General features: G+C 46.7%; 1 protein-coding gene and 1 pseudogene across 1 annotated transcript in view; one reads left to right on the top strand and one right to left on the bottom strand.

Annotated features, from left to right (window-relative positions):
* LOC139275911 (cytotoxic and regulatory T-cell molecule-like) overlaps positions 1 to 20,456 on the top strand; it is a 65,345-nt gene that overhangs the window by 22,423 nt on the left and 22,466 nt on the right. Inside the window, exons 9-11 of the mRNA XM_070893127.1 lie at positions 672 to 716; positions 1,953 to 2,054; positions 2,138 to 2,188. Of these exons, the coding sequence (XP_070749228.1) occupies positions 672 to 716; positions 1,953 to 2,054; positions 2,138 to 2,188 (198 nt within the window). The remainder of the gene's footprint in view (positions 1 to 671; positions 717 to 1,952; positions 2,055 to 2,137; positions 2,189 to 20,456) is intronic.
* Positions 11,700 to 11,840, bottom strand: LOC139276611 (U2 spliceosomal RNA; annotated as a pseudogene).

The following is a 20,456-nucleotide window of genomic DNA, read 5'->3' as shown; positions in this document are numbered from 1 at the left end:
TTAACAATGATAAAGCTATGCTGATTTCAGGCAAAGTCAGGTCTTCAAGCGGTTTCATTGAGCTGTTCGCGCCTCGTTAATCCTTTAGAGATGCGACTCCGGTTGCGACTATTAACAATTAGGAGAAGCAGTTGCTAAATGGAGATTGCCTGTTTTTTAAAGATATCTTGGTTACTTCAGTTTTTAGTTTTACCATCCATCACAGAGAGGGGGAAAATAAGTTAACACCAACTATAAGAGGTGGGCTGTATATATAGCTAAATGGGGCATTATTGTATATATGTGTTGTGGGTGTGCAGGTGAGTTCAAGAATTCTTGCCTCAAGTGTTGAATACAATTCACAAAATCAAATTTGGTCCACTTGTCACACTAGGGCTGCCAATGGTGCTAATACTATAGACTTGGACAAGCCAAATTTGTGCATTCCAATTAAGTGATGACAGAATAATACTCAGAAACATCTAGAATATCAGCAAGAATGGAATCCAAGGAGGAGACACCCATGAATAAATTTGAAATATATATATTTCTGCAAACTACTTGTAAAAAGAAATATAATGTACACAATGCAATGTGTCTAACGTGTAGGTCTGTAATGCAAAATTTAAATAGAAATAGACATTTATTGGAACAAATGTAAAAACTTATTAATTTTCCTTCTAATTTAACAGATGATTTCCTCACATCAATCGAAGATTCCACACTGCTTACAAATGGTAATTCATTGTGATTAAGTTAAACAGTTAGCAGTAATTACGAAAGAGCAATTTTTTTTAAGATTCCCATATAAGAAGTATCTCGGGAACTGTCACCAATTTAGTCTTTCCACACTGAAAGGAAAGTTAAATCATTTAGCTTTAGATCTAAACCAGAAGAAACGGCACTGCAAAATGTCACTGGTAGTCACAGATCAGCCATGTTCTCATTGAACGGCAGAACAGGCTCGAGAGGCTAAATGGCCTACCCCTGTACCGATGTTGTCGGAAACTATCTGCATCCAAAAAGATTTCTAAAATCACTAGAAATGCTTTTAAATTTTTCTGAATTTGGTATAAATTATACTGATTGACTTAAGTGATTATTCAGCCCAAAACATGCTGTATATCTAATGTAATTAAATTAAAAGATTCGAACCAAAAAATAGATTATAAAACATCCTTATTACATTTGTTTCATCCCATAAGTTCTGTAAAAATAGTTTTATGGCCCTAATATCATAAAATAGGATTATCATAAAATAGAATTTGAATTGTTACTGAATTTTTTTTACTTTGTTTAGTTAAATTCTATTACTGCAAAGGGATTTTTTAAAAGTCAGTTCATCTTTCAGATATCTGACTACTTCCTTTCACTTTGTTGCAGCTGTAGGAAAATGTGTTTCATGATTATATACAATAATTGCATTTCTATGGAGCCTTATTATGTCAAAGTGAGTTGAGGTGTTGCACAAAATGAATCATTTTTTGTAGTCGTGACTGTTGCAATATTGGTAAACAAAGCAGCAACTCTGCACCTGCAACATCCTACAAACAGGCAATGAAACCAGATCATTTTTGTTTTTTTGGCAGTTTAGATTATGGGGGTAATATTGGCTGGTTGAAATCTTGAATAAGGGAGAAAGGTTGGCTGGGTGAAATCCATGTTACTTTTCAAACAGTTCACATGAATGCTAAATATCCCATGACACTAAGAGGCAGGACCTCAGTTTCATATTTCATTTGAAGATTAGCACCTCTAACAATGAAGCACTCCCTGGGTCCTGCACTGGATTGTTAGGCTCGATTTTGAGCTCCAATCTATAACTTTCAGATCCAGGGGCAATAGTGCTACTAACTGAGTCAATCCAATACATATAAAGGTTTATACAAAATAAGGTTATTATTTGTTTAAAAAAACATTTGCAAGATCCCTTTAATGATCTTCTAAAACCTGACCTTTTTCTCCACCAACAGAAAATGAAACAGAATCCAGTCTAAACTCAACATTCAGCACAGAATTACTCACAACAAAGGCAGGGCAAAGCCCCTTCCAGATTACAGAAGACTCATCCACCTGTAAGTTAAAATATTTTATTTAGAAAAAAATGTAATTGTCTTATTGTTCTGATACCTCCTTACCTGATTTTCTTACCTTTCAGCAGATAAAAGCAATCCCCACAATTCGACTGAAGGTACCACAGAGTCAGATGGTATGTAATTGTTCTCATCTTCATGTTAACCAAACATGTTTTCTCAATATTTATAAATGCAAAGAATTTTGTGGAAAAGCAGCAGAATATTAATGGGAATTATAAGTAACATGCTCTGTAAGTTTCAGCGCATGGGTGACAGTACATTTAAATGTTTCTTTAACATCTACTTATTCACTTTCTCCACTTAAATGTGTACCTGTTAGATATATTATTTATAGAAGCCATCATTTTGCTCACTCATTTCTATTGAGCTGTTGTTTTATTGCGTGTACCTTTTGTCAAGCGCTGCAGGGCAGACAGACCAAAAAATACTTTTATTTTGCCTAATTGTTTCCTTCTTGCTTGGAGAGAGTGGCCTCCATGTGTTTCTCGCTTTCTTTTATTTTTAAAGATAGATTTGAATCATGCTGGACTCTTCTGCAGAAACATAAGGACCGAGTTGCTGTATCAGGGGACAAGCAAGCTCAAGCTGATGGCACATACGTAGATGCACATGTCCATAGGCTGCCAATACTGTCAATTTACCAAACTCTATATTATGAAGCGTAATCTGCACATCTCCCATCAACTGTACTCCTATAATATAAAAGAACGTCACCTGTGGAGGAGTGAACTCTACATCCTGTTCTTCCTCTGCTTCTTCTATGGGGTTGCTGAACCTCCTTTTTGTATGATCCACGTGTTTGCGGCAGATTTGTCCATTGGTAAGTTTAACTACCAGAATCCTATTCTTTGGCAATCACAGTTTTTTTTTATTTCAAAATATACTTTATTCATATAACAATTTGCACAATACATTCGAAAGCAGTTCAGGACATTTGGATGCGGTCAGCAATTGCATACATTACATTTGGATGCTGACCGCAGTTCCGTTCAATACATTTCTTTACTTTACATTTCAAGGTACGATTCATACAATCCAGGATACATTGTGGTACGTTCATCAAGTTACATTACATGTGTCACCATACGGTGCGCAGTGAGGGTACAGTTACATTTGTTTCCAACATGCATTACGCAACAGAACTTGCATTATACATGGCACTACATAGGTGTTTGCAGGTCACGGTGCTCTATGTATACAAAAGGTTTACCATTGCAGCCCGAGGGGAGTTTTATACTGATTCCATCCCCTGGGTTTACCGTGGCGGAAGGGCTTTAAACTGTGGCTCTTCCCCACCGTGTCTTTGCGGTGGCTGCACCAATTTTTAGTGCGTCCCTCAGCACATAGTCCTGGATCTTGGATTGCGCCAGTCTGCAACACGCAGACGTGGACATCTCCTTGCTCTGGAAGACCACCCAGTTTCGGCAAGATCAAAGTGCGTCTTTCACCGAGTTGAGGGCCCTCCAGCAGCAGGTGATGTCTGTCTCGGTGTGTGTCCCTGGGAACAGTCCGTAGAGCACAGAGTCCTGTGTTATGGAGCTGCTCGGGATGAACCTCGACAGCAACCACTGCATCTCTTTCCAAACCTGCCTTGCAAAGGCGCAATCCTGAAGGAGATGGGTGACAGTCTCGTCCACCCCGCAGCCGACTCGGGGGCACCATGCCGTGCTGCTGAGACGCCGGCTGTGCATGAACGCTCTGACGGGTAGGGCCCTCCTCACCGCCAACCAAGCTACATCTTGGTGCTTGTGTGAAAGCTCTGGCGATGAGACGTTCTGCCAAACGAGTTCAACAGTCTGCTCAGGGAACCACCCAACAGGGTCCACCCTCTCCTTCTTTCGTAGGGCGTCCAGGACCTTACGTGCTGACCACTGTTTTATGGCTTTGTGGTCAAACGGGTTTTTTGTGAAAAACTTTTCCACGAAGGACAGGTGGACAGGCATGGTCCAGCTGGTGGGGCCGTTTCGCGGCAGCATGGCCAGGCCCATCCTTCGCAACACCGGGGACAGGTAGAACCTCAGCACGTAGTGACACTTGGTGTTTGCATACCGGGGTTCTGTGCACAGCTTGATGCAGCCGCACACAAAGGTGGCCATCAGTAACATCCTTTCCTCCACTGTCCAAAGATTTGTACATTGTGTCTCTGCGGACACGGTCCATTTTGGACTTCCAGACAAAGTGGAAGACGGCCCGGGTGACTGCCACGGCACAGCAGCAAGAGATGGGCCAGACCTGTGCCACGTGTACCAACTCCGAGAGCACCTCACTCCTGATGACCAGGTTCTTTCCTGCCATGGAGAGGAAGCGCAGCTTCCACCATCCCAGTTTTTGCTTCACTTTGGCGATACTCTCTTCCCAGTTTTTGGCGCCGCCCCGTCCGCTCCGAACCATATTCCCAACACCTTCAAGTAATCTGGCTTAACGGTGAAGAGAATAAAGGATCGGTCGGCCCAGTTGCCAAAGAACATGGCCTCGCTTTTGCTGCGATTGACCTTCGCTCCTGAGGCCAGTTCAAACTGGTCGCAAATTGTGAGCAATCTGCAGACCGACTGCGGATCCGAGCAAAAGATGGCTACGTCGTCCACGTACAGGGAGATCTTGACCTGAGCGCCTCCGCTGCCTGGGATCATCACCCCTCTAATGCCCTCATCCTTGTGCAGTAGAGAGGGATTCAAATTCCTGGGGCATTGGAACAGGTTCTGGGGGAGGTGGGACCAGTACAAACCGGACGGTCCGCACCTGGGCAGGACCAGAACCAATGTCCTAGGGGGAGTGTTTGCTAGTGCTGTTGGGGAGGAGTTAAACTAATATGGCAGGGGGATGGGAACCAATGCAGGGAGACAGAGGGAAACAAAAAGGAGACAAAAGCAAAAGACAGAAAGGAGATGAGGAAAAGTGGAGGGCAGAGAAACCCAAGGCAAAGAACAAAAAGGGCCATTGTACAGCAAAATTCTAAAAGGACAAAGGGTGTTAAAAAAAACAAGCCTGAAGGCTTTGTGTCTTAATGCAAGGAGTATCCGTAATAAGGTGGATGAATTAACTGTGCAAATAGATGTTAACAAAGATGATGTGATTGGGATTACAGAGACGTGGCTCCAGGATGATCAGGGCTGGGAACTCAACATCCAGGGGTATTCAACATTCAGGAAGGATAGAATAAAAGGAAAAGGAGGTGGTGTAGCATTGGTGGTTAAAGAGGAGATTAATGCAATAGTTCGGAAGGACATTAGCTTGGATGATGTGGAATCTATATGGGTAGAGCTGCAGAACACCAAAGGGCAAAAAACGTTAGTGGGAGTTGTGTACAGACCTCCAAACAGTCGTAGTGATGTTGGGGAGGGCATCAAACAGGAAATTATGGGTGCATGCAATAAAGGTGCAGCAGTTATAATGGGTGACTTTAATATGCACATAGATTGGGCTAACCAAACTGGAAGCAATACGGTGGAGGAGGATTTCCTGGAGTGCATAAGGGACGGTTTTCTAGACCAATATGTCGAGGAACCAACGAGGGGGGAGGCCATCTTAGACTGGGTGTTGTGTAATGAGAGAGGATTAATTACCAATCTCGTTGTGCGAGGCCCCTTGGGGAAGAGTGACCATAATATGGTGGAATTCTGCATTAGGATGGAGAATGAAACAGTTAATTCAGAGACCATGGTCCAGAACTTAAAGAAGGGTAACTTTGAAGGTATGAGGCGTGAATTGGCTCGGATAGATTGGCGAATGATACTTAAGGGGTTGATTGTGGATGGGCAATGGCAGACATTTAGAGACCACATGGATGAACTACAACAATTGTACATTCCTGTCTGGCGTAAAAATAAAAAAGGGAAGGTGGCTCAACCGTGGCTATCAAGAGAAATCAGGGATAGTATTAAAGCCAAGGAAGTGGCATACAAATTGGCCAGAAATAGCAGCGAACCTGGGGACTGGGAGAAATTTAGAACTCAGCAGAGGAGGACAAAGGGTTTGATTAGAGCAGGGAAAATGGAGTACGAGAAGAAGCTCGCAGGGAACATTCAGACGGATTGCAAAAGTTTCTATAGATATGTAAAGAGAAAAAGGTTAGTAAAGACAAACGTAGGTCCCCTGCAGTCAGAATCAGGGGAAGTCATAACGGGGAACAAAGAAATGGCAGACCAATTCAATAAGTACTTTGGTTCGGTATTCACTAAGGAGGACACAAACAACTTTCCGGATATAAAAGGGGTCAGAGGGTCTAGTAAGGAGGAGGAACTGAGGGAAATCCTTATTAGTCGGGAAATTGTGTTGGGGAAATTGATGGGATTGAAGGCCGATAAATCCCCAGGGCCTGATGGGCTGCATCCCAAAGTACTTAAGGAGGTGGCCTTGGAAATAGCAGATGTGTTGACAGTCATTTTTCAACATTCCACTGACTCTGGATCAGTTCCTATCGAGTGGAGGGTAGCCAATGTAACCCCACTTTTTAAAAAAGGAGGGCGAGAGAAAACAGGGAATTATAGACCGGTCAGCCTGACCTCAGTAGTGGGTAAAATGATGGAATCAATTATTAAGGATGTCATAGCAGCGCATTTGCAAAGAGGTGACATGATAGGTCCAAGTCAGCATGGATTTGTGAAAGGGAAATCATGCTTGACAAATCTTCTGGAATTTTTTGAGGATGTTTCCAGTAAAGTGGACAAGGGAGAACCAGTTGATGTGGTATATTTGGACTTTCAGAAGGCTTTCGACCATGTTCCACACAAGAGAATGTGCAAAGTTAAAGCACATGGGATTGGGGGTAGTGTGCTGACATGGATTGAGAACTGGTTGTCAGACAGGAAGCAAAGAGTAGGAGTAAATGGGTACTTTTCAGAATGGCAGTCAGTGACTAGTGGGGTACCGCAAGGTTCTGTGCTGGGGCCCCAGCTGTTTACATTGTACATTAATGATTTGGACGAGGGGATTAAATGTAGTATCTCCAAATTTGCGGATGACACTAAGTTGGTGGCAGTGTAAGCTGCGAGGAGGATGCTATGAGGCTGCAGAGCGACTTGGATAGGTTAGGTGAGTGGGCAAATGCATGGCAGATGAAGTATAATGTGGATAAATGTGAGGTTATCCACTTTGGTGGTAAAAACAGAGAGACAGACTATTATCTGAATGGTGACAGATTAGGAAAAGGGGAGGTGCAACGAGACCTGGGTGTCATGATACATCAGTCATTGAAGGTTGGCATGCAAGTACAGCAGGCGGTTAAGAAAGCAAATGGCATGTTGGCCTTCATAGCGAGGGGATTTGAGTACAGGGGCAGGGAGGTGTTGCTACAGTTGTACAGGGCCTTGGTGAGGCCACACCTGGAGTATTGTGTACAGTTTTGGTCTCCTAACCTGAGGAAGGACATTCTTGCTACTGAGGGAGTGCAGCGAAGGTTCACCAGGCTGATTCCTGGGATGGCGGGACTGACCTATCAAGAAAGACTGGATCAACTGGGCTTGTATTCACTGGAGTTCAGAAGAATGAGAGGGGACCTCATAGAAACATTTAAAATTCTGATGGATTTAGACAGGTTAGATGCAGGAAGAATGTTCCCAATGTTGGGGAAGTCCAGAACCAGAGGTCACAGTCTAAGGATAAGGGGTAAGCCATTTAGGACCGAGATGAGGAGAAACTTCTTCACCCAGAGAGTGGTGAACCTGTGGAATTCTCTACCATTGAAAGTTGTTGAGGCCAATCCACTAAATATATTCAAAAAGGAGTTGGATGTAGTCTTTACTACTAGGGGGATCGAGGGGTATGGCGAGAAAGCAGGAATGGGGTACTGAAGTTGCATGTTCAGCCATGATCTCATTGAATGGCGGTGCAGGCTAGAAGGGCCGAATGGCCTACTCCTGCACCTATTTTCTATGTTTCTATGTTTCTATCCTTCCTGATGGACCCGGCAAAGGGCTCGATACAACACACAAACAAGACAGATGAGAGAGGACAGCCTTGCCTGACTCCAGATCTGATCGGAAATCTTTCAGTTTCCCACCCATTGATTAGAACTGTGCTACTGATGTCTCTGTAGAGCAGTTGAATCCAATTGAGGATACCCTCCCCAAACCCCATTTTGGACAGCACGTCCATCAGGTACGTGTGTGATATCCTGTCAAAGGCCTTCTCCTGGTCTAAGCTGATTAAGCAGGTGTCCACCCCCCTGTCCCGCACGTAGGCGATCGTATCCCTGAGATCTTCCTGCCGGGGACAACGCAGGTCTGGTCCGGGTGAATCACCAGCTCAAGAGCAGACTTGACCCTGTTGGCGATGACCTTTGACAGGATCTTGTAGTCCACATTGAGCAGCGAAATGGGCCGCTAGTTTTTGATTTCCTCCCTCTTCCCCTTCTGCTTGTAGACGAGGGTGATGATGCCTTTCCTCATTGATTCTGACATACTGCCAGCCAGAAGCGTACCCTCGTACACTTCCAGCAGGTCTGGGCCCATCCAGTCCCACAGAGCCGAAGACAACCCGACCGGTAAGCCGTCGCTTCCGGGAGTTTTACTCGTCGCAAGGGCCTTTGTCATCTCGTCCAGAGTTAACGGGTGGTCCAGACTCTCCCGCTCGCTGTCGTTTAGGACCTCCGTGATAGACGACAGGAACGATTGGGAGGCCGTGCGGTCTGTGGGCTTGATGTCATACAGCCTGGCATAGAAGGATTTGCTGATCCTCAGCATGTCAGGCTGCAAAAACGTCACAGAACCATCTTCTTCCTTTCGGCTGGTGATCGCAGAGCTCCCCCTGTGAACCTTTTGGAAGAAGAAGCGCGAACACGTCTCATCCTGCTCGACGGAGCGGACTCTGGAGCGGAAAATGATTTTGGAGGACTCTGAGGCAAAGAGCGAGGCTTGCTGCCCCTTCACCTCTTCGAGTTCCTCCGCGACATCGACCCCCATCGACTGCAACAGGAGCAGGTTTTGCATGCTCTTCTGGAGTTGGGACAATTCCCTCTGTCTCCCTCTTGCCTCATGAACACCTTTGAGGATGAAGAACCTCTTGATGTTTGTCTTGATTGTTTCCCACCAGTGCATCGGGGAATCGCAGAGGGGTTTTTACAGTTCTCCAACCTTTGTAATCCCTCTTGAGTTCCTCCACGTTTTCCGGAGTCAACAGTTTCACATTCAGCTTCCATATCACTCTGCCAACTTTCTGGTTTTCCTGTGGGTGACAGTCGGCCAGGAGGAGGCAGTGGTCAGAGAAGAACACCGGCGTGACGTCGGTGGATCTGACCTTGAGCGTGTGGGACACAAACAGGAAGTCTATTCTGGAACGGACGGACCCGTCTGGTCTCGACCAGGTGTATCTGCGCGGTGCTCCGTCTGCAGGGTTGCTGAAGACGTCGCACAGCTTGGCGTCTTTTACCGCGTCCATCAGGTGTCTGGACATGGTGTCCAGCTTGCTGTCGGCTCTGCTGGATCGTCCAGCCGCATCGATGATGCAGTTGAAGTCACCGCCCAGAATGACTGGCCTGGACATCGCCAGCTGCAGTGGGAGCTGCTGGAAGAGGGCCAGCCACTCGCTTCTGAGAGGTGAGGCATACACGTTAATTTGCCTTAGAGGGGAATTTTTGTACATTACATCTGCTACTTGCAGGTGGCCGCCCACCATCTCCTTAACTTCGGTGATGGTGAAGTGGTCTCCCCGCAGCAGAATGCCCAGGCCGGAAGACCGGCAGTCGTTGCCTCCTGACCATATGGATGGTCCATGGGCCCACCATCGTGACCACTGCCGGTAACTGCTGGAATGCGGCAGACCGCACTCCTGCAAGAACAGCAGGTCCGCTTTGACCTTGGCGAGGTACCCCAAGGTGGAAACACATCGTGTAGTGGATTTTACGCTACGCACGTTAATAGTGGCAATTTTTTAATCCATTTTAAAGTTACTGTTTACAGTTACAAACATTACACTTCAAATAAATCGTCCTTTAAGTTCGAGGTTTGCCCAGTGGCCAGTTCCGGCATGCATCGGTTTAAACTATAAAAGTCTACTGCACCTGGGCTGGCATGGTCGTCATCCTCTGCTGTGGGAGTGTTTCGACCAGGGGACTGCTGCAGTGCTGTGATAAAGTCCGATATGTCCTCTGCACTGTCCTCGCCTGGTGTTGGTGGTTCCCTCTTTTCATCAGTCACAGCGCTCTCGAGCTGTTGTGCTTCGATCGCTGCGTCGCTCCCCCGGTATTCCGGAGGTGGGTTGTGCTGGGCACTTCGCTGCTCTTGTTGTCCCGAAGCTGGTCTGCGTTGGTCGCTTCTTCGCTCCCAGTGTTCCGGAGCTCATGTGCACTGGGCACTTCGCTGCTCCCGGGTTCCCGGAGCGGGTCTGCGCTGGTCGCTTCACTGCTCCCGGTCACCTGTGGCTGTGGGTTGGCGTATTGCCTCTTGTTTTGGTGGCGGTAGTGAGGGGCTTTGTCTCGCCTTTCCTCATCAGACGAGCTGCCGTCGTTGCCGTCTGTCGTGGTTGTTAGCCGCCTCTTCCCTTTCGTTTCCGCAGGGGCCCTTGCTTGCCTGTTCTCCTTACGCTTGCGGGCCTTTTTCTTGACGGTCTCCCATCCCGCTTCATCGTCCGCTGTCTCCTCGTTCCTGGACTCGGTGCGATGGGGGAGAGCTTCGCTGCTGGCTGCTGGTGTCTCACAGCTCGCCGTAGCAGGCTTCTCTTCCTCACCGACTTGTTCCAAGTCCACGAGGGCGGTTGCTTCTTTGCCCAGGGCGTTGGTCGGGGGTAGGGTGTAGGTCTCCTCTGGAGCGTTGTGTTCCTCAGCTTCCTCCTCCTCTCGTGCAGTGTTCTTTGCTGCCTGCGCATAGCTGTAGTTGCGTTTGGGGCAGTTTTTGGAAAGGTGCCCAGCCAGACCACAGAGGTTGCAGCACTTGGTCTCCTTACAGTCCTTTGTCTGGTGGCCTTCGTTCTTGCAGTTTCGGCAGATGACAGTTTTGCAGCTTGCCGCCACATGGCCTGCCATCCCACAGGTCCGGTGCATGTTGGGTTGGCCAGCGTACACCATGTAGCCCCGACTTCCTACGATGGCAAAGCTGGAGGGGGGTGGTGAAGGATGGTTCCGCTGGCGTCCACCTTCATGGTGACCTGGATCTGGCGCTTGCTGGTCCAAATCCCGTGCAAGTCTTTCAAGTCGCTGCTGTTTCCTGTCCCATCGAGATACCTGGCGAGGAAAGTCAGCACATCAATGACCGGGATGTGGGGGTTGTACATCTGCACTGTGATAGTGCGTCTTCTCTGCGACGGGAGGGTGAACAGTGGTTCCCAAGTCAGCACTGAGCGCAGTGATTCACTCGCGTCCTTCAAACCCTTCAGGAACTTCAGGCATAGGGTTCTGAAGGTCACATCAAAGTAACCTCTCTTCGGGAGGTCCTGCAAGGCGAAGATGTCGGCGACTTTCATGCCACATGTTCCCAGCAGGATTTTCTTCACGAAAAGCTCCCGGTTGATCGTTGTCTGTCCATCCACTTTCTTTACCGTCACTCGGATGGTGTTCCGGACGCCCTGGTTCGCCGCTCGGTTGGCCGCCATCCGGGTTGCAGATTCCTCCTTTCGATGTGTATTTTGTTCGAAGCCTTCAATCTCCGGGCCTGCCCAATGATCGGTCGACATGCAGATTTTCCTCTTCTCTCCAATTGGTGCTTGGCCCAAGCCAGAAGGCCAGAGCCAGCAAACCCGGCAAAAAAAACGAGTTTCTGCAATCAGTCAATTTGCATATGAATGCCCAATCAACAGATACTACACTTGATCTTAGCCAAAAGACCGAGAGCCAGCAGGGGGTGCCTTTGAGCAGCAATGCATGAAAAGAGCCAGCACTCTCTTTCAGGCAAAACCTCAGGTAATCACAGTGCCTGCGAGCCATTTAGGCCCTGCAGCGTAGTTGAGGACAAAGACAGGGTCATTGACATCAATACATCGTATTCCCGTCATGGTAGTCACATTGTGACTGGCGCCTGCTCTCAACAATTTCTTTCATGATGGGGTGTATAAGGGATAACCTGGTTTTGAGCGTCCTTTTCATTAGCAGCTCTGCGCGTGGGACCCATGTGAGTGAGTGTGGTCAGGATCTATTGGCCAACAGGAGGCATGATAAGCGGCTTTGTAGGGAATCCCCTTGGATTCTGAGCATCCCATTTGATTATCTGCACTGCTCGTTCCACCTGGCCGTTTGAGGCCGGCTTGAACGGTGCCGTTCTGATATGGTTGTTACCATTTCCTGCCATGAAGTCCTGGAATTCAATGCTTGTAAAGCACAGGCCATTGTCACTGACCAAGACATCCGGTAGACCATGGGCGGCGAACATTGCCCGTAGACTTTTTACCGTGGCAGAGGATGTGCTTGAAAGGAGAATGTCACACTCGATCCATTTGGAGTAGGCGCCTACTACAACCAAAAACATTTTTCCCATGAAAGGACCTGCGTAGTCCACATGGATGCGTGACCATGGCCGGCGGGCCAGGACCAGGGGCTAAGGGGGGCTTCCCTGGGCGTATTGCCTAACTGGGCACACGTGTTGCACCTGCGAACACAAAGTTCCAGGTCTGCATCTATCCCTGGCCACCAAACATGTGACCTGGCAATTGCCTTCATCATGACAATGCCCGGGTGCTCATTGTGGAGTTCTCTGATGAACATCTATCTGCCCATCTGGGCATGACTACTCGGTTTCCCCACAGTAGGCAATCGGCCTGAATCGAGAGTTCATCCTTGCGCCTGTGAAATGGTTTGAATTCCTCAGGGCATGCCCCGTACGTGGCTGCCCAGTCTCCATTCAGGACACATTTCTTGACTAAAGACAGTAGCGGGTCTCTGTTTGTCCAGACTTTAATCTGATGGGCTGTCACTGGTGAGCCTTCGCTTTTGAAAGCTTCAACAGCCATGACCATCTCAGCAGCATGCTCGGTTGCCCCCTCGGTGGTGGCTAGTGGGAGCCTGCTGAATGCATCAGCGCAGTTTTCAGTGCCCGGTCTGTGCCGAATTGTATAGTCATAGGCGTCTAACGTGAGTGCCCACCTCTGTATGCGGGCCGATGCATTTGCACTTATGGCCTTGTTGTCAGCCAAAAGGGACGTTAGGGGTTTGTGAGCTGTCTCCAGCTCAAATCTCCTGCCAAACAGGTACTGGTGCATTTTTTTTGCAGCATTTACACATGCAAGCGCTTCCTTTTCTACCATCCCGTAGCCCCGTTCTGCCTGGGACAGACTTCTGGAGGCATAAGCTACCGGCCGTAACTGGCGCTTGGCAACCCCATAGGATGACGCGTCGCACGTTGAGACGAGTTTCTTACATGCAGTGGGTCTGATCCCGTCTGCTGCTACCCTCATCCCCAGGAATCCCTCTGGAGCTAGGAAGAGGCACTTCGCCTTTTTCAGTCGCAGACCTACCCGGTCCAGTCTGCGTAGCACCTCCTCCAGGTTGCAGAGGTTTTCTTCAGTATCGCAACCCATGATGAGGATGTCGTCTTGAAAAACCACTGTCCTTGGAATCGACTTGAGGAGGCTTTCCATATTTCGTTGAAAGATCGCGGCGGCCGAACGAATCCCAAACGGACATCTGTTGTACTCGTGTGTCGTGATGGTGGTCAGCTTCTTCGACTCACTCGCCAGCTCCTGGGTCATGTAAGCTGAGGTCAGCTCCAATTTTGAAAAAGGTTTGCCACCAGATAGCGTTGCAAAAAGGTCCTCTGCTCTCGGTAACAGGTACTGGTCTTGGAGTGACACCCAATTGATGGTGGCCTTGTAATCACCACATATCCTGACCGACCCATCCGCCTTGAGCACCGGCACAATTGGGCTCGCCCAGTCACTGAATTCGACTGGCGAGATGATGTCTTCCCTCAGCAAGTATCAGCAATATACCTGCAGAAACTGCAATGTCAGAGGTCACTTGGCGCGTATGTGCAGGAAGCCTGCAGCCAGATTGATGCACGAGGAGGACGGGGACGATGTAAGCCCTACGAGGCCAAATGGACACTGGATCCACAAACCGTCAGGAGATGAGCCCCGCTCTGGCCTTGTGATGTACTGGCCTGGCGTCCGGGTTTATGTTAATCACTACCTTGGTCCCGATGAAAGTGCCAATGCCGGGTTGAAATAGTGAGTCAAATTTGTCCAGGACCTGTGAGCATGATATTCGCTCCACAGAAGAAATTGCATTGACATCGCCCCATTTCCAGTTCATGACAGCAAGCCAACTCCTCCCCAACAGTGCAGGACAATCCAGAGTGGCAACCTGTTCTCTGAATCTTTGTGGGTCACGACTACCATGGCGCTGCCTAGCACCGGAATGATCTCCTTTGTATATGTCCGTATCTGTGCGTCAATTGGCAATAATTTTGGCCTCCTGTCCTTGGATGCCCACAACATGTCAAACTATTTGATACTCATCAGGGATTGGCTGGCCCCGTGTCTAGCTCCATTGATACTGGATGCCATTGAGGAGCATTTTCATCATTATCGGTGGCTTCCTGGTGTATAAACTGCATATGTGCTCCACATGAACTCATGAACTTCAGCTTCCAGCGATTTCCCCCAGTGTCCATTTGGCCTCGTAGGGCTTACATCGTCCCCGTCCTCCTCGTACATCAACCTGGCTGCAGGCTTCCTGCACATACGCGCCAAGTGACCGCTGACATTGCAGTTTCTGCAGGTATATTGCTGATACCTGCATGCTCTGGCTGTGTATTTGCCTCCACACCTCCAACATGAGCCATTGTTGGAAACAAAAGGTCCATTACCAGTCGATCGTCTCTGACTGTCTCTGTAACTGTCCTTAAGCGCACCATTGACAGGTGTTGATGGCCCCATTACTGGCCGCATTGTCCCTTGCGATAGCATGAATCGCCGTTCAGCTAGCCATTTTCTCTGTTGAATTCCCCCTTTGGGTTCAACTACATGCTCGGACATGTCTGATTGCCCCTGTCTGCCTGGAGAACTGTGTGCCACGTTAACAATGTTGACTCCCTGTCCATTTGCTGCATTTCAACCAGGATTTTTGTCAAACAGCATTCTGGTCTCTTCCTCCCCTGAGATAAATGTCTGGGCCATGAAAGCCGCCGTTTCCAGGGTCAAGTCTTTGGTCTCAATCAGTTTCCTGAAAACCCCAGCGTGCCCGATGCCCTCAATAAAAACGTCTCGCAGCATCTCCGCTCTGCATGCATCTGGGAACTTACATAGGCTCGCCAGTCGCTGGAGGTCTGCCACGAAGTCTGGAACACTTTGCCCTTCTCGCCGCCGGTGTGTGTAAAACCGGTGTTTCGCCATGTGCATGCTGCTCGCCAGTTTAAAGTGTTCCCCGATCAACTTACTGAGCTCTTCAAAAGTCTTGTCCGCCGGCTTCTCTGGCGCTAAAAGGTCCTTCATCAGGGAATATGTCCTGGATCCACAAACCGTCAGGAGATGAGCCCTGCGTTTGTCGGCCGAATCCTGTCCCAGCCATTCCTTCGTGACGAAACTTTGCTGCAGTCTCTCAATAAAATCGTCCCAATCATCACCAACACAGTACCTCTCGTCTGTGCTGCTAATGGCCATGCTTGCGTGGTTTAAATCCCACTTTCTTGACGCCGATATGTCCTTACTATACAGTATAAATGCACACGAGGTCCATACATGAGAGAAGGTCACTCTGTGACCAGTAACCTTTATTAGCCAGCATTGAAGTGATGAAGGTGGGTGGAGCTTTCCCTTTTATACCTGAAAGTCCAGGTTAGGAGTGTCTCCCACAAGTTCACCACCTAGTGGCCAAGGTTCTCACAGTGTACAACTTAGGTCAGTTTATACATGGGTTACAATGACAGTTAAATACATGACAGTAAAAGCTGTTACTTGAACGGGATACAAGACAATGGATAGATCCAAATGAGGTAAGACACTGTTTTCAGTCAAAAGCTGTAAGCAGATGTATGGAGAACTTTATCCCGATACCATTACTTGCCATCAGCTGGTCTGAAACTGCAGGTCAATATTGTGGAAAAGATTCCAAAAATAGTTATTTTGATGACGTCTTCAAAACATTTCCCAAGATTGTCTTTATTATTAACTGTGTATTCATCAAACTCATTTATCCTTTGAATGTTGATAAAATGTGATCCGGAATTCAGAAGTCTCCAGTATACAGAGTTAAAAATGAGTAGATGAAAGGTTCACAATAGATGGGATAGTTTCTCCCAATTTACTCCATCAAAACCCATCATAATTTTGAACACCTCTTAAATCTCCCCTTAATCTTCTCTGTTCTAAGGAGAACAATACTGGCTTCTCTAGTCTCTCCACATAACTGAAGTTCCTCATTCCATGTACCATTCTGGTAAATCGCCTCTGCATCCTCTCCAAGGCCTTAACATCCTTCCAAAAGTGTAATTGCCTAAACAGTGATTTATAAAGGTTTACCATAACTTTCTTGCTTTTGTACATCTCTATTTATAAAACCAAGGTTCCTGTATACTTTTTTAACATCCTTATCAACTTGTACTACTATCTTCAAAGATGTATGTGATCCCCTAGGTCTCTCTGTTCCTGCACCCCCTTTAAAATTGTACCATTTAGTTTATATTGCCTCTCCTCATTTTTCTCTTCCAACATGCCTCACTTCACACTTTTCTGCATTAAATTTCATCTGCCACGTGTCTGCCCATTTCCCAATTCTGACTATGTCCTGCTGAAGTCTGCTACAATCCTCCTCATTGTTTACTACATTTCCAAGCTTTGTGTCATCTACAAACTTTTAAATTATGCCCTGAATACCGAAGTCCAGGATATATCAAAAAGAGCAGTGGTCCCAACATCATCATCATAGGAAGTCCCTCAAAGCGAGGATGTCTTGCTTCCACGCCAAAAAGGAATGAGTTCACAGGTGTTTCAATGAAGGACCTAATATTCCAGAACCCGAACTACAGCTTGGAGGGTGGAAGATGCCTATGCTTGGATTTTTGTAACGTGTGGTGGCTGTTGCACACCAGCCATCACACAGGCTTGACAGAGCAAGGTCTTGGTCCAGTGGCAAGGATTACCCAAGACGACTGGAGACCAGCTCTGCTGCACGGACCGAGCACGCCCACATATAGTAGTGTGGGCTGGCTCGTGCTGCCCCTGGACCCTCGCCTCTTCTGGGCCCCAGATTCACGCCTCTCCTGGGCCCCGGTCACTTCCTTCTAGCAACTCTTGCCGCTCCTTCGCCCCTCCTGCTGTGCCTGCCCGCACTGCAATCAGCGACCTGGCTTCGCAGCCGTCGCTCTCTGCAGTGGTATGCTGCCGAACGCTGCTCCCTCTGATGGCCCCGACCTGCTGATGGTCTTGACGCTGCGCCCTCTAATGCAGCCTTTCAATCACAGTAAACACCTGGAGGACACCACTGTATACTTCCCTCCTGTCTGATTAGCAACTATTCACCACCAATGTTTCCTTAAAACTGCGCAGCCGTTCTGGAGGTTCCGCGCAGCCGGTGGGCTGGCTTTTAAATAGAAAAATTGCACATGTGCAGAATTTTGAACGGCCCATGTAGCCCGTTAAAGGGGCCGTGCAGGCCAAAAAAAATTTGAGGGAACATTGTTCACCATGACTATCTGCTTGCTGTCTCTTAGCCAATTTCGTGTCCACAGTGTCACTGCTCCTTTAATGTCATGGGCTTCCATTATTTTAGATATTTTTCTCCCGTTCCTCTCAGTTAGTCTTTCCCTTAAAGTACTATGGAAGTACTTTCACTCACTCGGACTGCAGCAGTTCAAGAAGGTGACTCACCACCACCTTCTCAAGATCAATTAGGGAGGGATAATAAATGCTGGCCTTGCCAGCGACGCCCACATCCCGTGAACAGATAAAAACAATATCCCACCCATTATTCACTGGGTGACAGGCATCCTGTTACATTCATCATCATAGGCAGTCCCACGAAATCAAGGAAGACTTCCTTCCACTCTAAAAGTGAATTTTCAGGTGATTGTAGTCCAATACGGGAATTACAGTCTCTGTCACAGGTGGCACAGACAGTGGTTGAAGGAAAAGGTGGGTGGGGAGTCTGGTTTGCCGCATGCTCCTTCCACTGTCCGCGTTTGGTTTCTGCACGCTCTCGGCGACGAGACTCAAGGTGCTCAGCGCCCTCCCGGATGCTCTTCCTCCACTTAGGGCGGGCTTGGGCCAGGGATTCGCAGGTGCTGGTGGGGATGTTGCACTTTATCAAGGAAGCTTTGAGGGTGTCCTTGAAACGTTTCCTCTGCCGACCTGGGGCTCGCTTGCCGTGTAGGAGTTCTGAGTAGAGCGCTTGCTTTGGGAGTCTCGTGTCGGACATGCGGACGATGTGACCTGTCCAACTGAACTGGTCGAGTGTGGTCAGTGCTTCGATGCTGGGAATGTTGGCCTGATCGAGAACAGTGGCATTGGTGCGCTGGTGGTACTTCTCCAGCGTATGCTTAGTCTGTAACTGGCCACTAGGTGGGGCATGAGATAACCTTGGTGGTTCATACACTGATATTCTTTTCCTCTTTCTGTGGCTAGTGATGGTTCTCCACATTGCACCTCTTCCTGACAGCAAGTCACTAATCATGTGAAAAATAACAGGGATGAGCCCATATTCTATGACTCGATGACACTGCATAATGGCACTCCAATGCAATGTGCTACCTCACCATTTTAAACTTATGATAATTTTAAGACAAACAGTTCTGAAATTGTATCCTCGCCTCTCATTAATGATGAAGGATATGTGGATTGAATTATAGTTACAGTGGAAACTTCACTTAAAGTGATACAGCTATCAGATTATCCTGACAGGTTGATAAACTAAACTGAAGCAACAAAATGAAGACATCAAATCATATAGACAACAGACATCCCATCTTTCCAAAGAAGTGACAGTGTCAATTCCAGACTTGTCATTGCACCTCATATGTAAAACAATGAAAACAAGCACAAGATTAGTTTGTGTAGAGTTTTTTTCATTCAGGTTGGCTTGAATCTGAAACAAAAATGATTTTACATTCAAATGTTTTATTTCTAAATTATAATTGGCTTTAATCAGGAACCAACTATACTCTAGGATGTAGAACAAATAAAGAAATGTAAAAACAATTGTGACATTGAAATGCTGTTTTTATAGAATACCATGTAGCTCCTGTAATAGATATCATGTTTTTGTTCCTGTCTAAATGTAGTCTTCATGTATAAGCTGGAGTTCTCTTCAGCTTGCAGGAGGAAACAAATCACAGATCTGAATTAAAAATAGCAATTTTTGCATTATTTTTAACACTCATGTCAAGCAATGCCCAAATTACAATGCCCTATATAAAAATGTAAAACTCAAGACTCCAGGAATGAAGTTACTTGTTTATAGCAAAATTCCTGGTTTTCTCTATAATTAATGGCACAAAAAAGAAATTGCGCTTTTCAAAACTATGCATTCTTGCGATTCTTTTGGGGCTATTATTTAGTGAGAAAAACAGGGATTCTCTGTTAAAAAAGGCATACTCCTGTTTGTTCATTAAAACATGAATTTATCCTCCTTGGTAAATATTTTTGGATGAAGTTAGAAAAAAATTGAGCAGTTGGTTCTTATGTGATGATAGTCTTATTTTGTGTTTAGTTGTAGTTGTAATGCAGTATTGTATTGTTTCAATGCACGGTCTCTTCTCACTGTCAGAGGAATGAAATATTGATGACATTTTGTACCTATGGCATGACTAGCTTCAAAATAGTGCATCATTTTGTATCTCTAAAGTAAGAATTAACTGAAAAGAACTCAGAATAGCATTGACAAATTCAAGCTAGTGATCCCAAGCGTTCCAAGTGCAAATTAATCCATTGTTTTAAACCTCTTTTGAAGAAGTGTTCCCCATTAGCAGTATCGGGACTGCCTCTTTTCATTGTATTGGAGCGGTAGCTGAAACCAGAGGAAAAACAGTTTAATAGTATTAAATAATAATACTTGCATTTCTGGTCAAACATCACTTCCCACAAAGCACTTGGCATAACCTTTTGAAATATGTAGGCACACAAGGCAGCCATTCTTCATAAGGATCATCCATGAATATTAATAAGATGAACTCCCAGTAATCTGAAAGAAAAATACTGCAGATGCTGGAATCTGAAATAAAACCAGAAAATGTTGGAAATACTCAGCAGGTCTGACAGCGTTAAACCTGACCTGCTGAGTATTTCCAGCATTTTCTGGTTTTACCTCAGTAAATCTGCTCTTTTGCTGGTGTTGATTGAGGGATGAATGCTAAGAACACTCTCTGCTCTGCTCTGCTTTGAATAGACCATCATCATAGGCAGTCCCTAGGAATCGAGGAAGACTTGCTTCCACTCTAAGATTGAGTTCTCAGGTGACTGTACAGTCCAATACGGGAATTACATTCTCTGTCACAGGTGGGACAGTGGTTGAAGGAAAGGGTGGGTGGG

This window comes from Pristiophorus japonicus, chromosome 11, assembly GCF_044704955.1.
Source record: "Pristiophorus japonicus isolate sPriJap1 chromosome 11, sPriJap1.hap1, whole genome shotgun sequence".
In the NCBI taxonomy this organism is placed as follows: Eukaryota; Metazoa; Chordata; class Chondrichthyes; family Pristiophoridae; genus Pristiophorus; species Pristiophorus japonicus.
The sequence above is the reverse complement of the archived record's forward strand: the minus strand, read 5'-3'. Positions and strand labels throughout refer to the sequence as shown.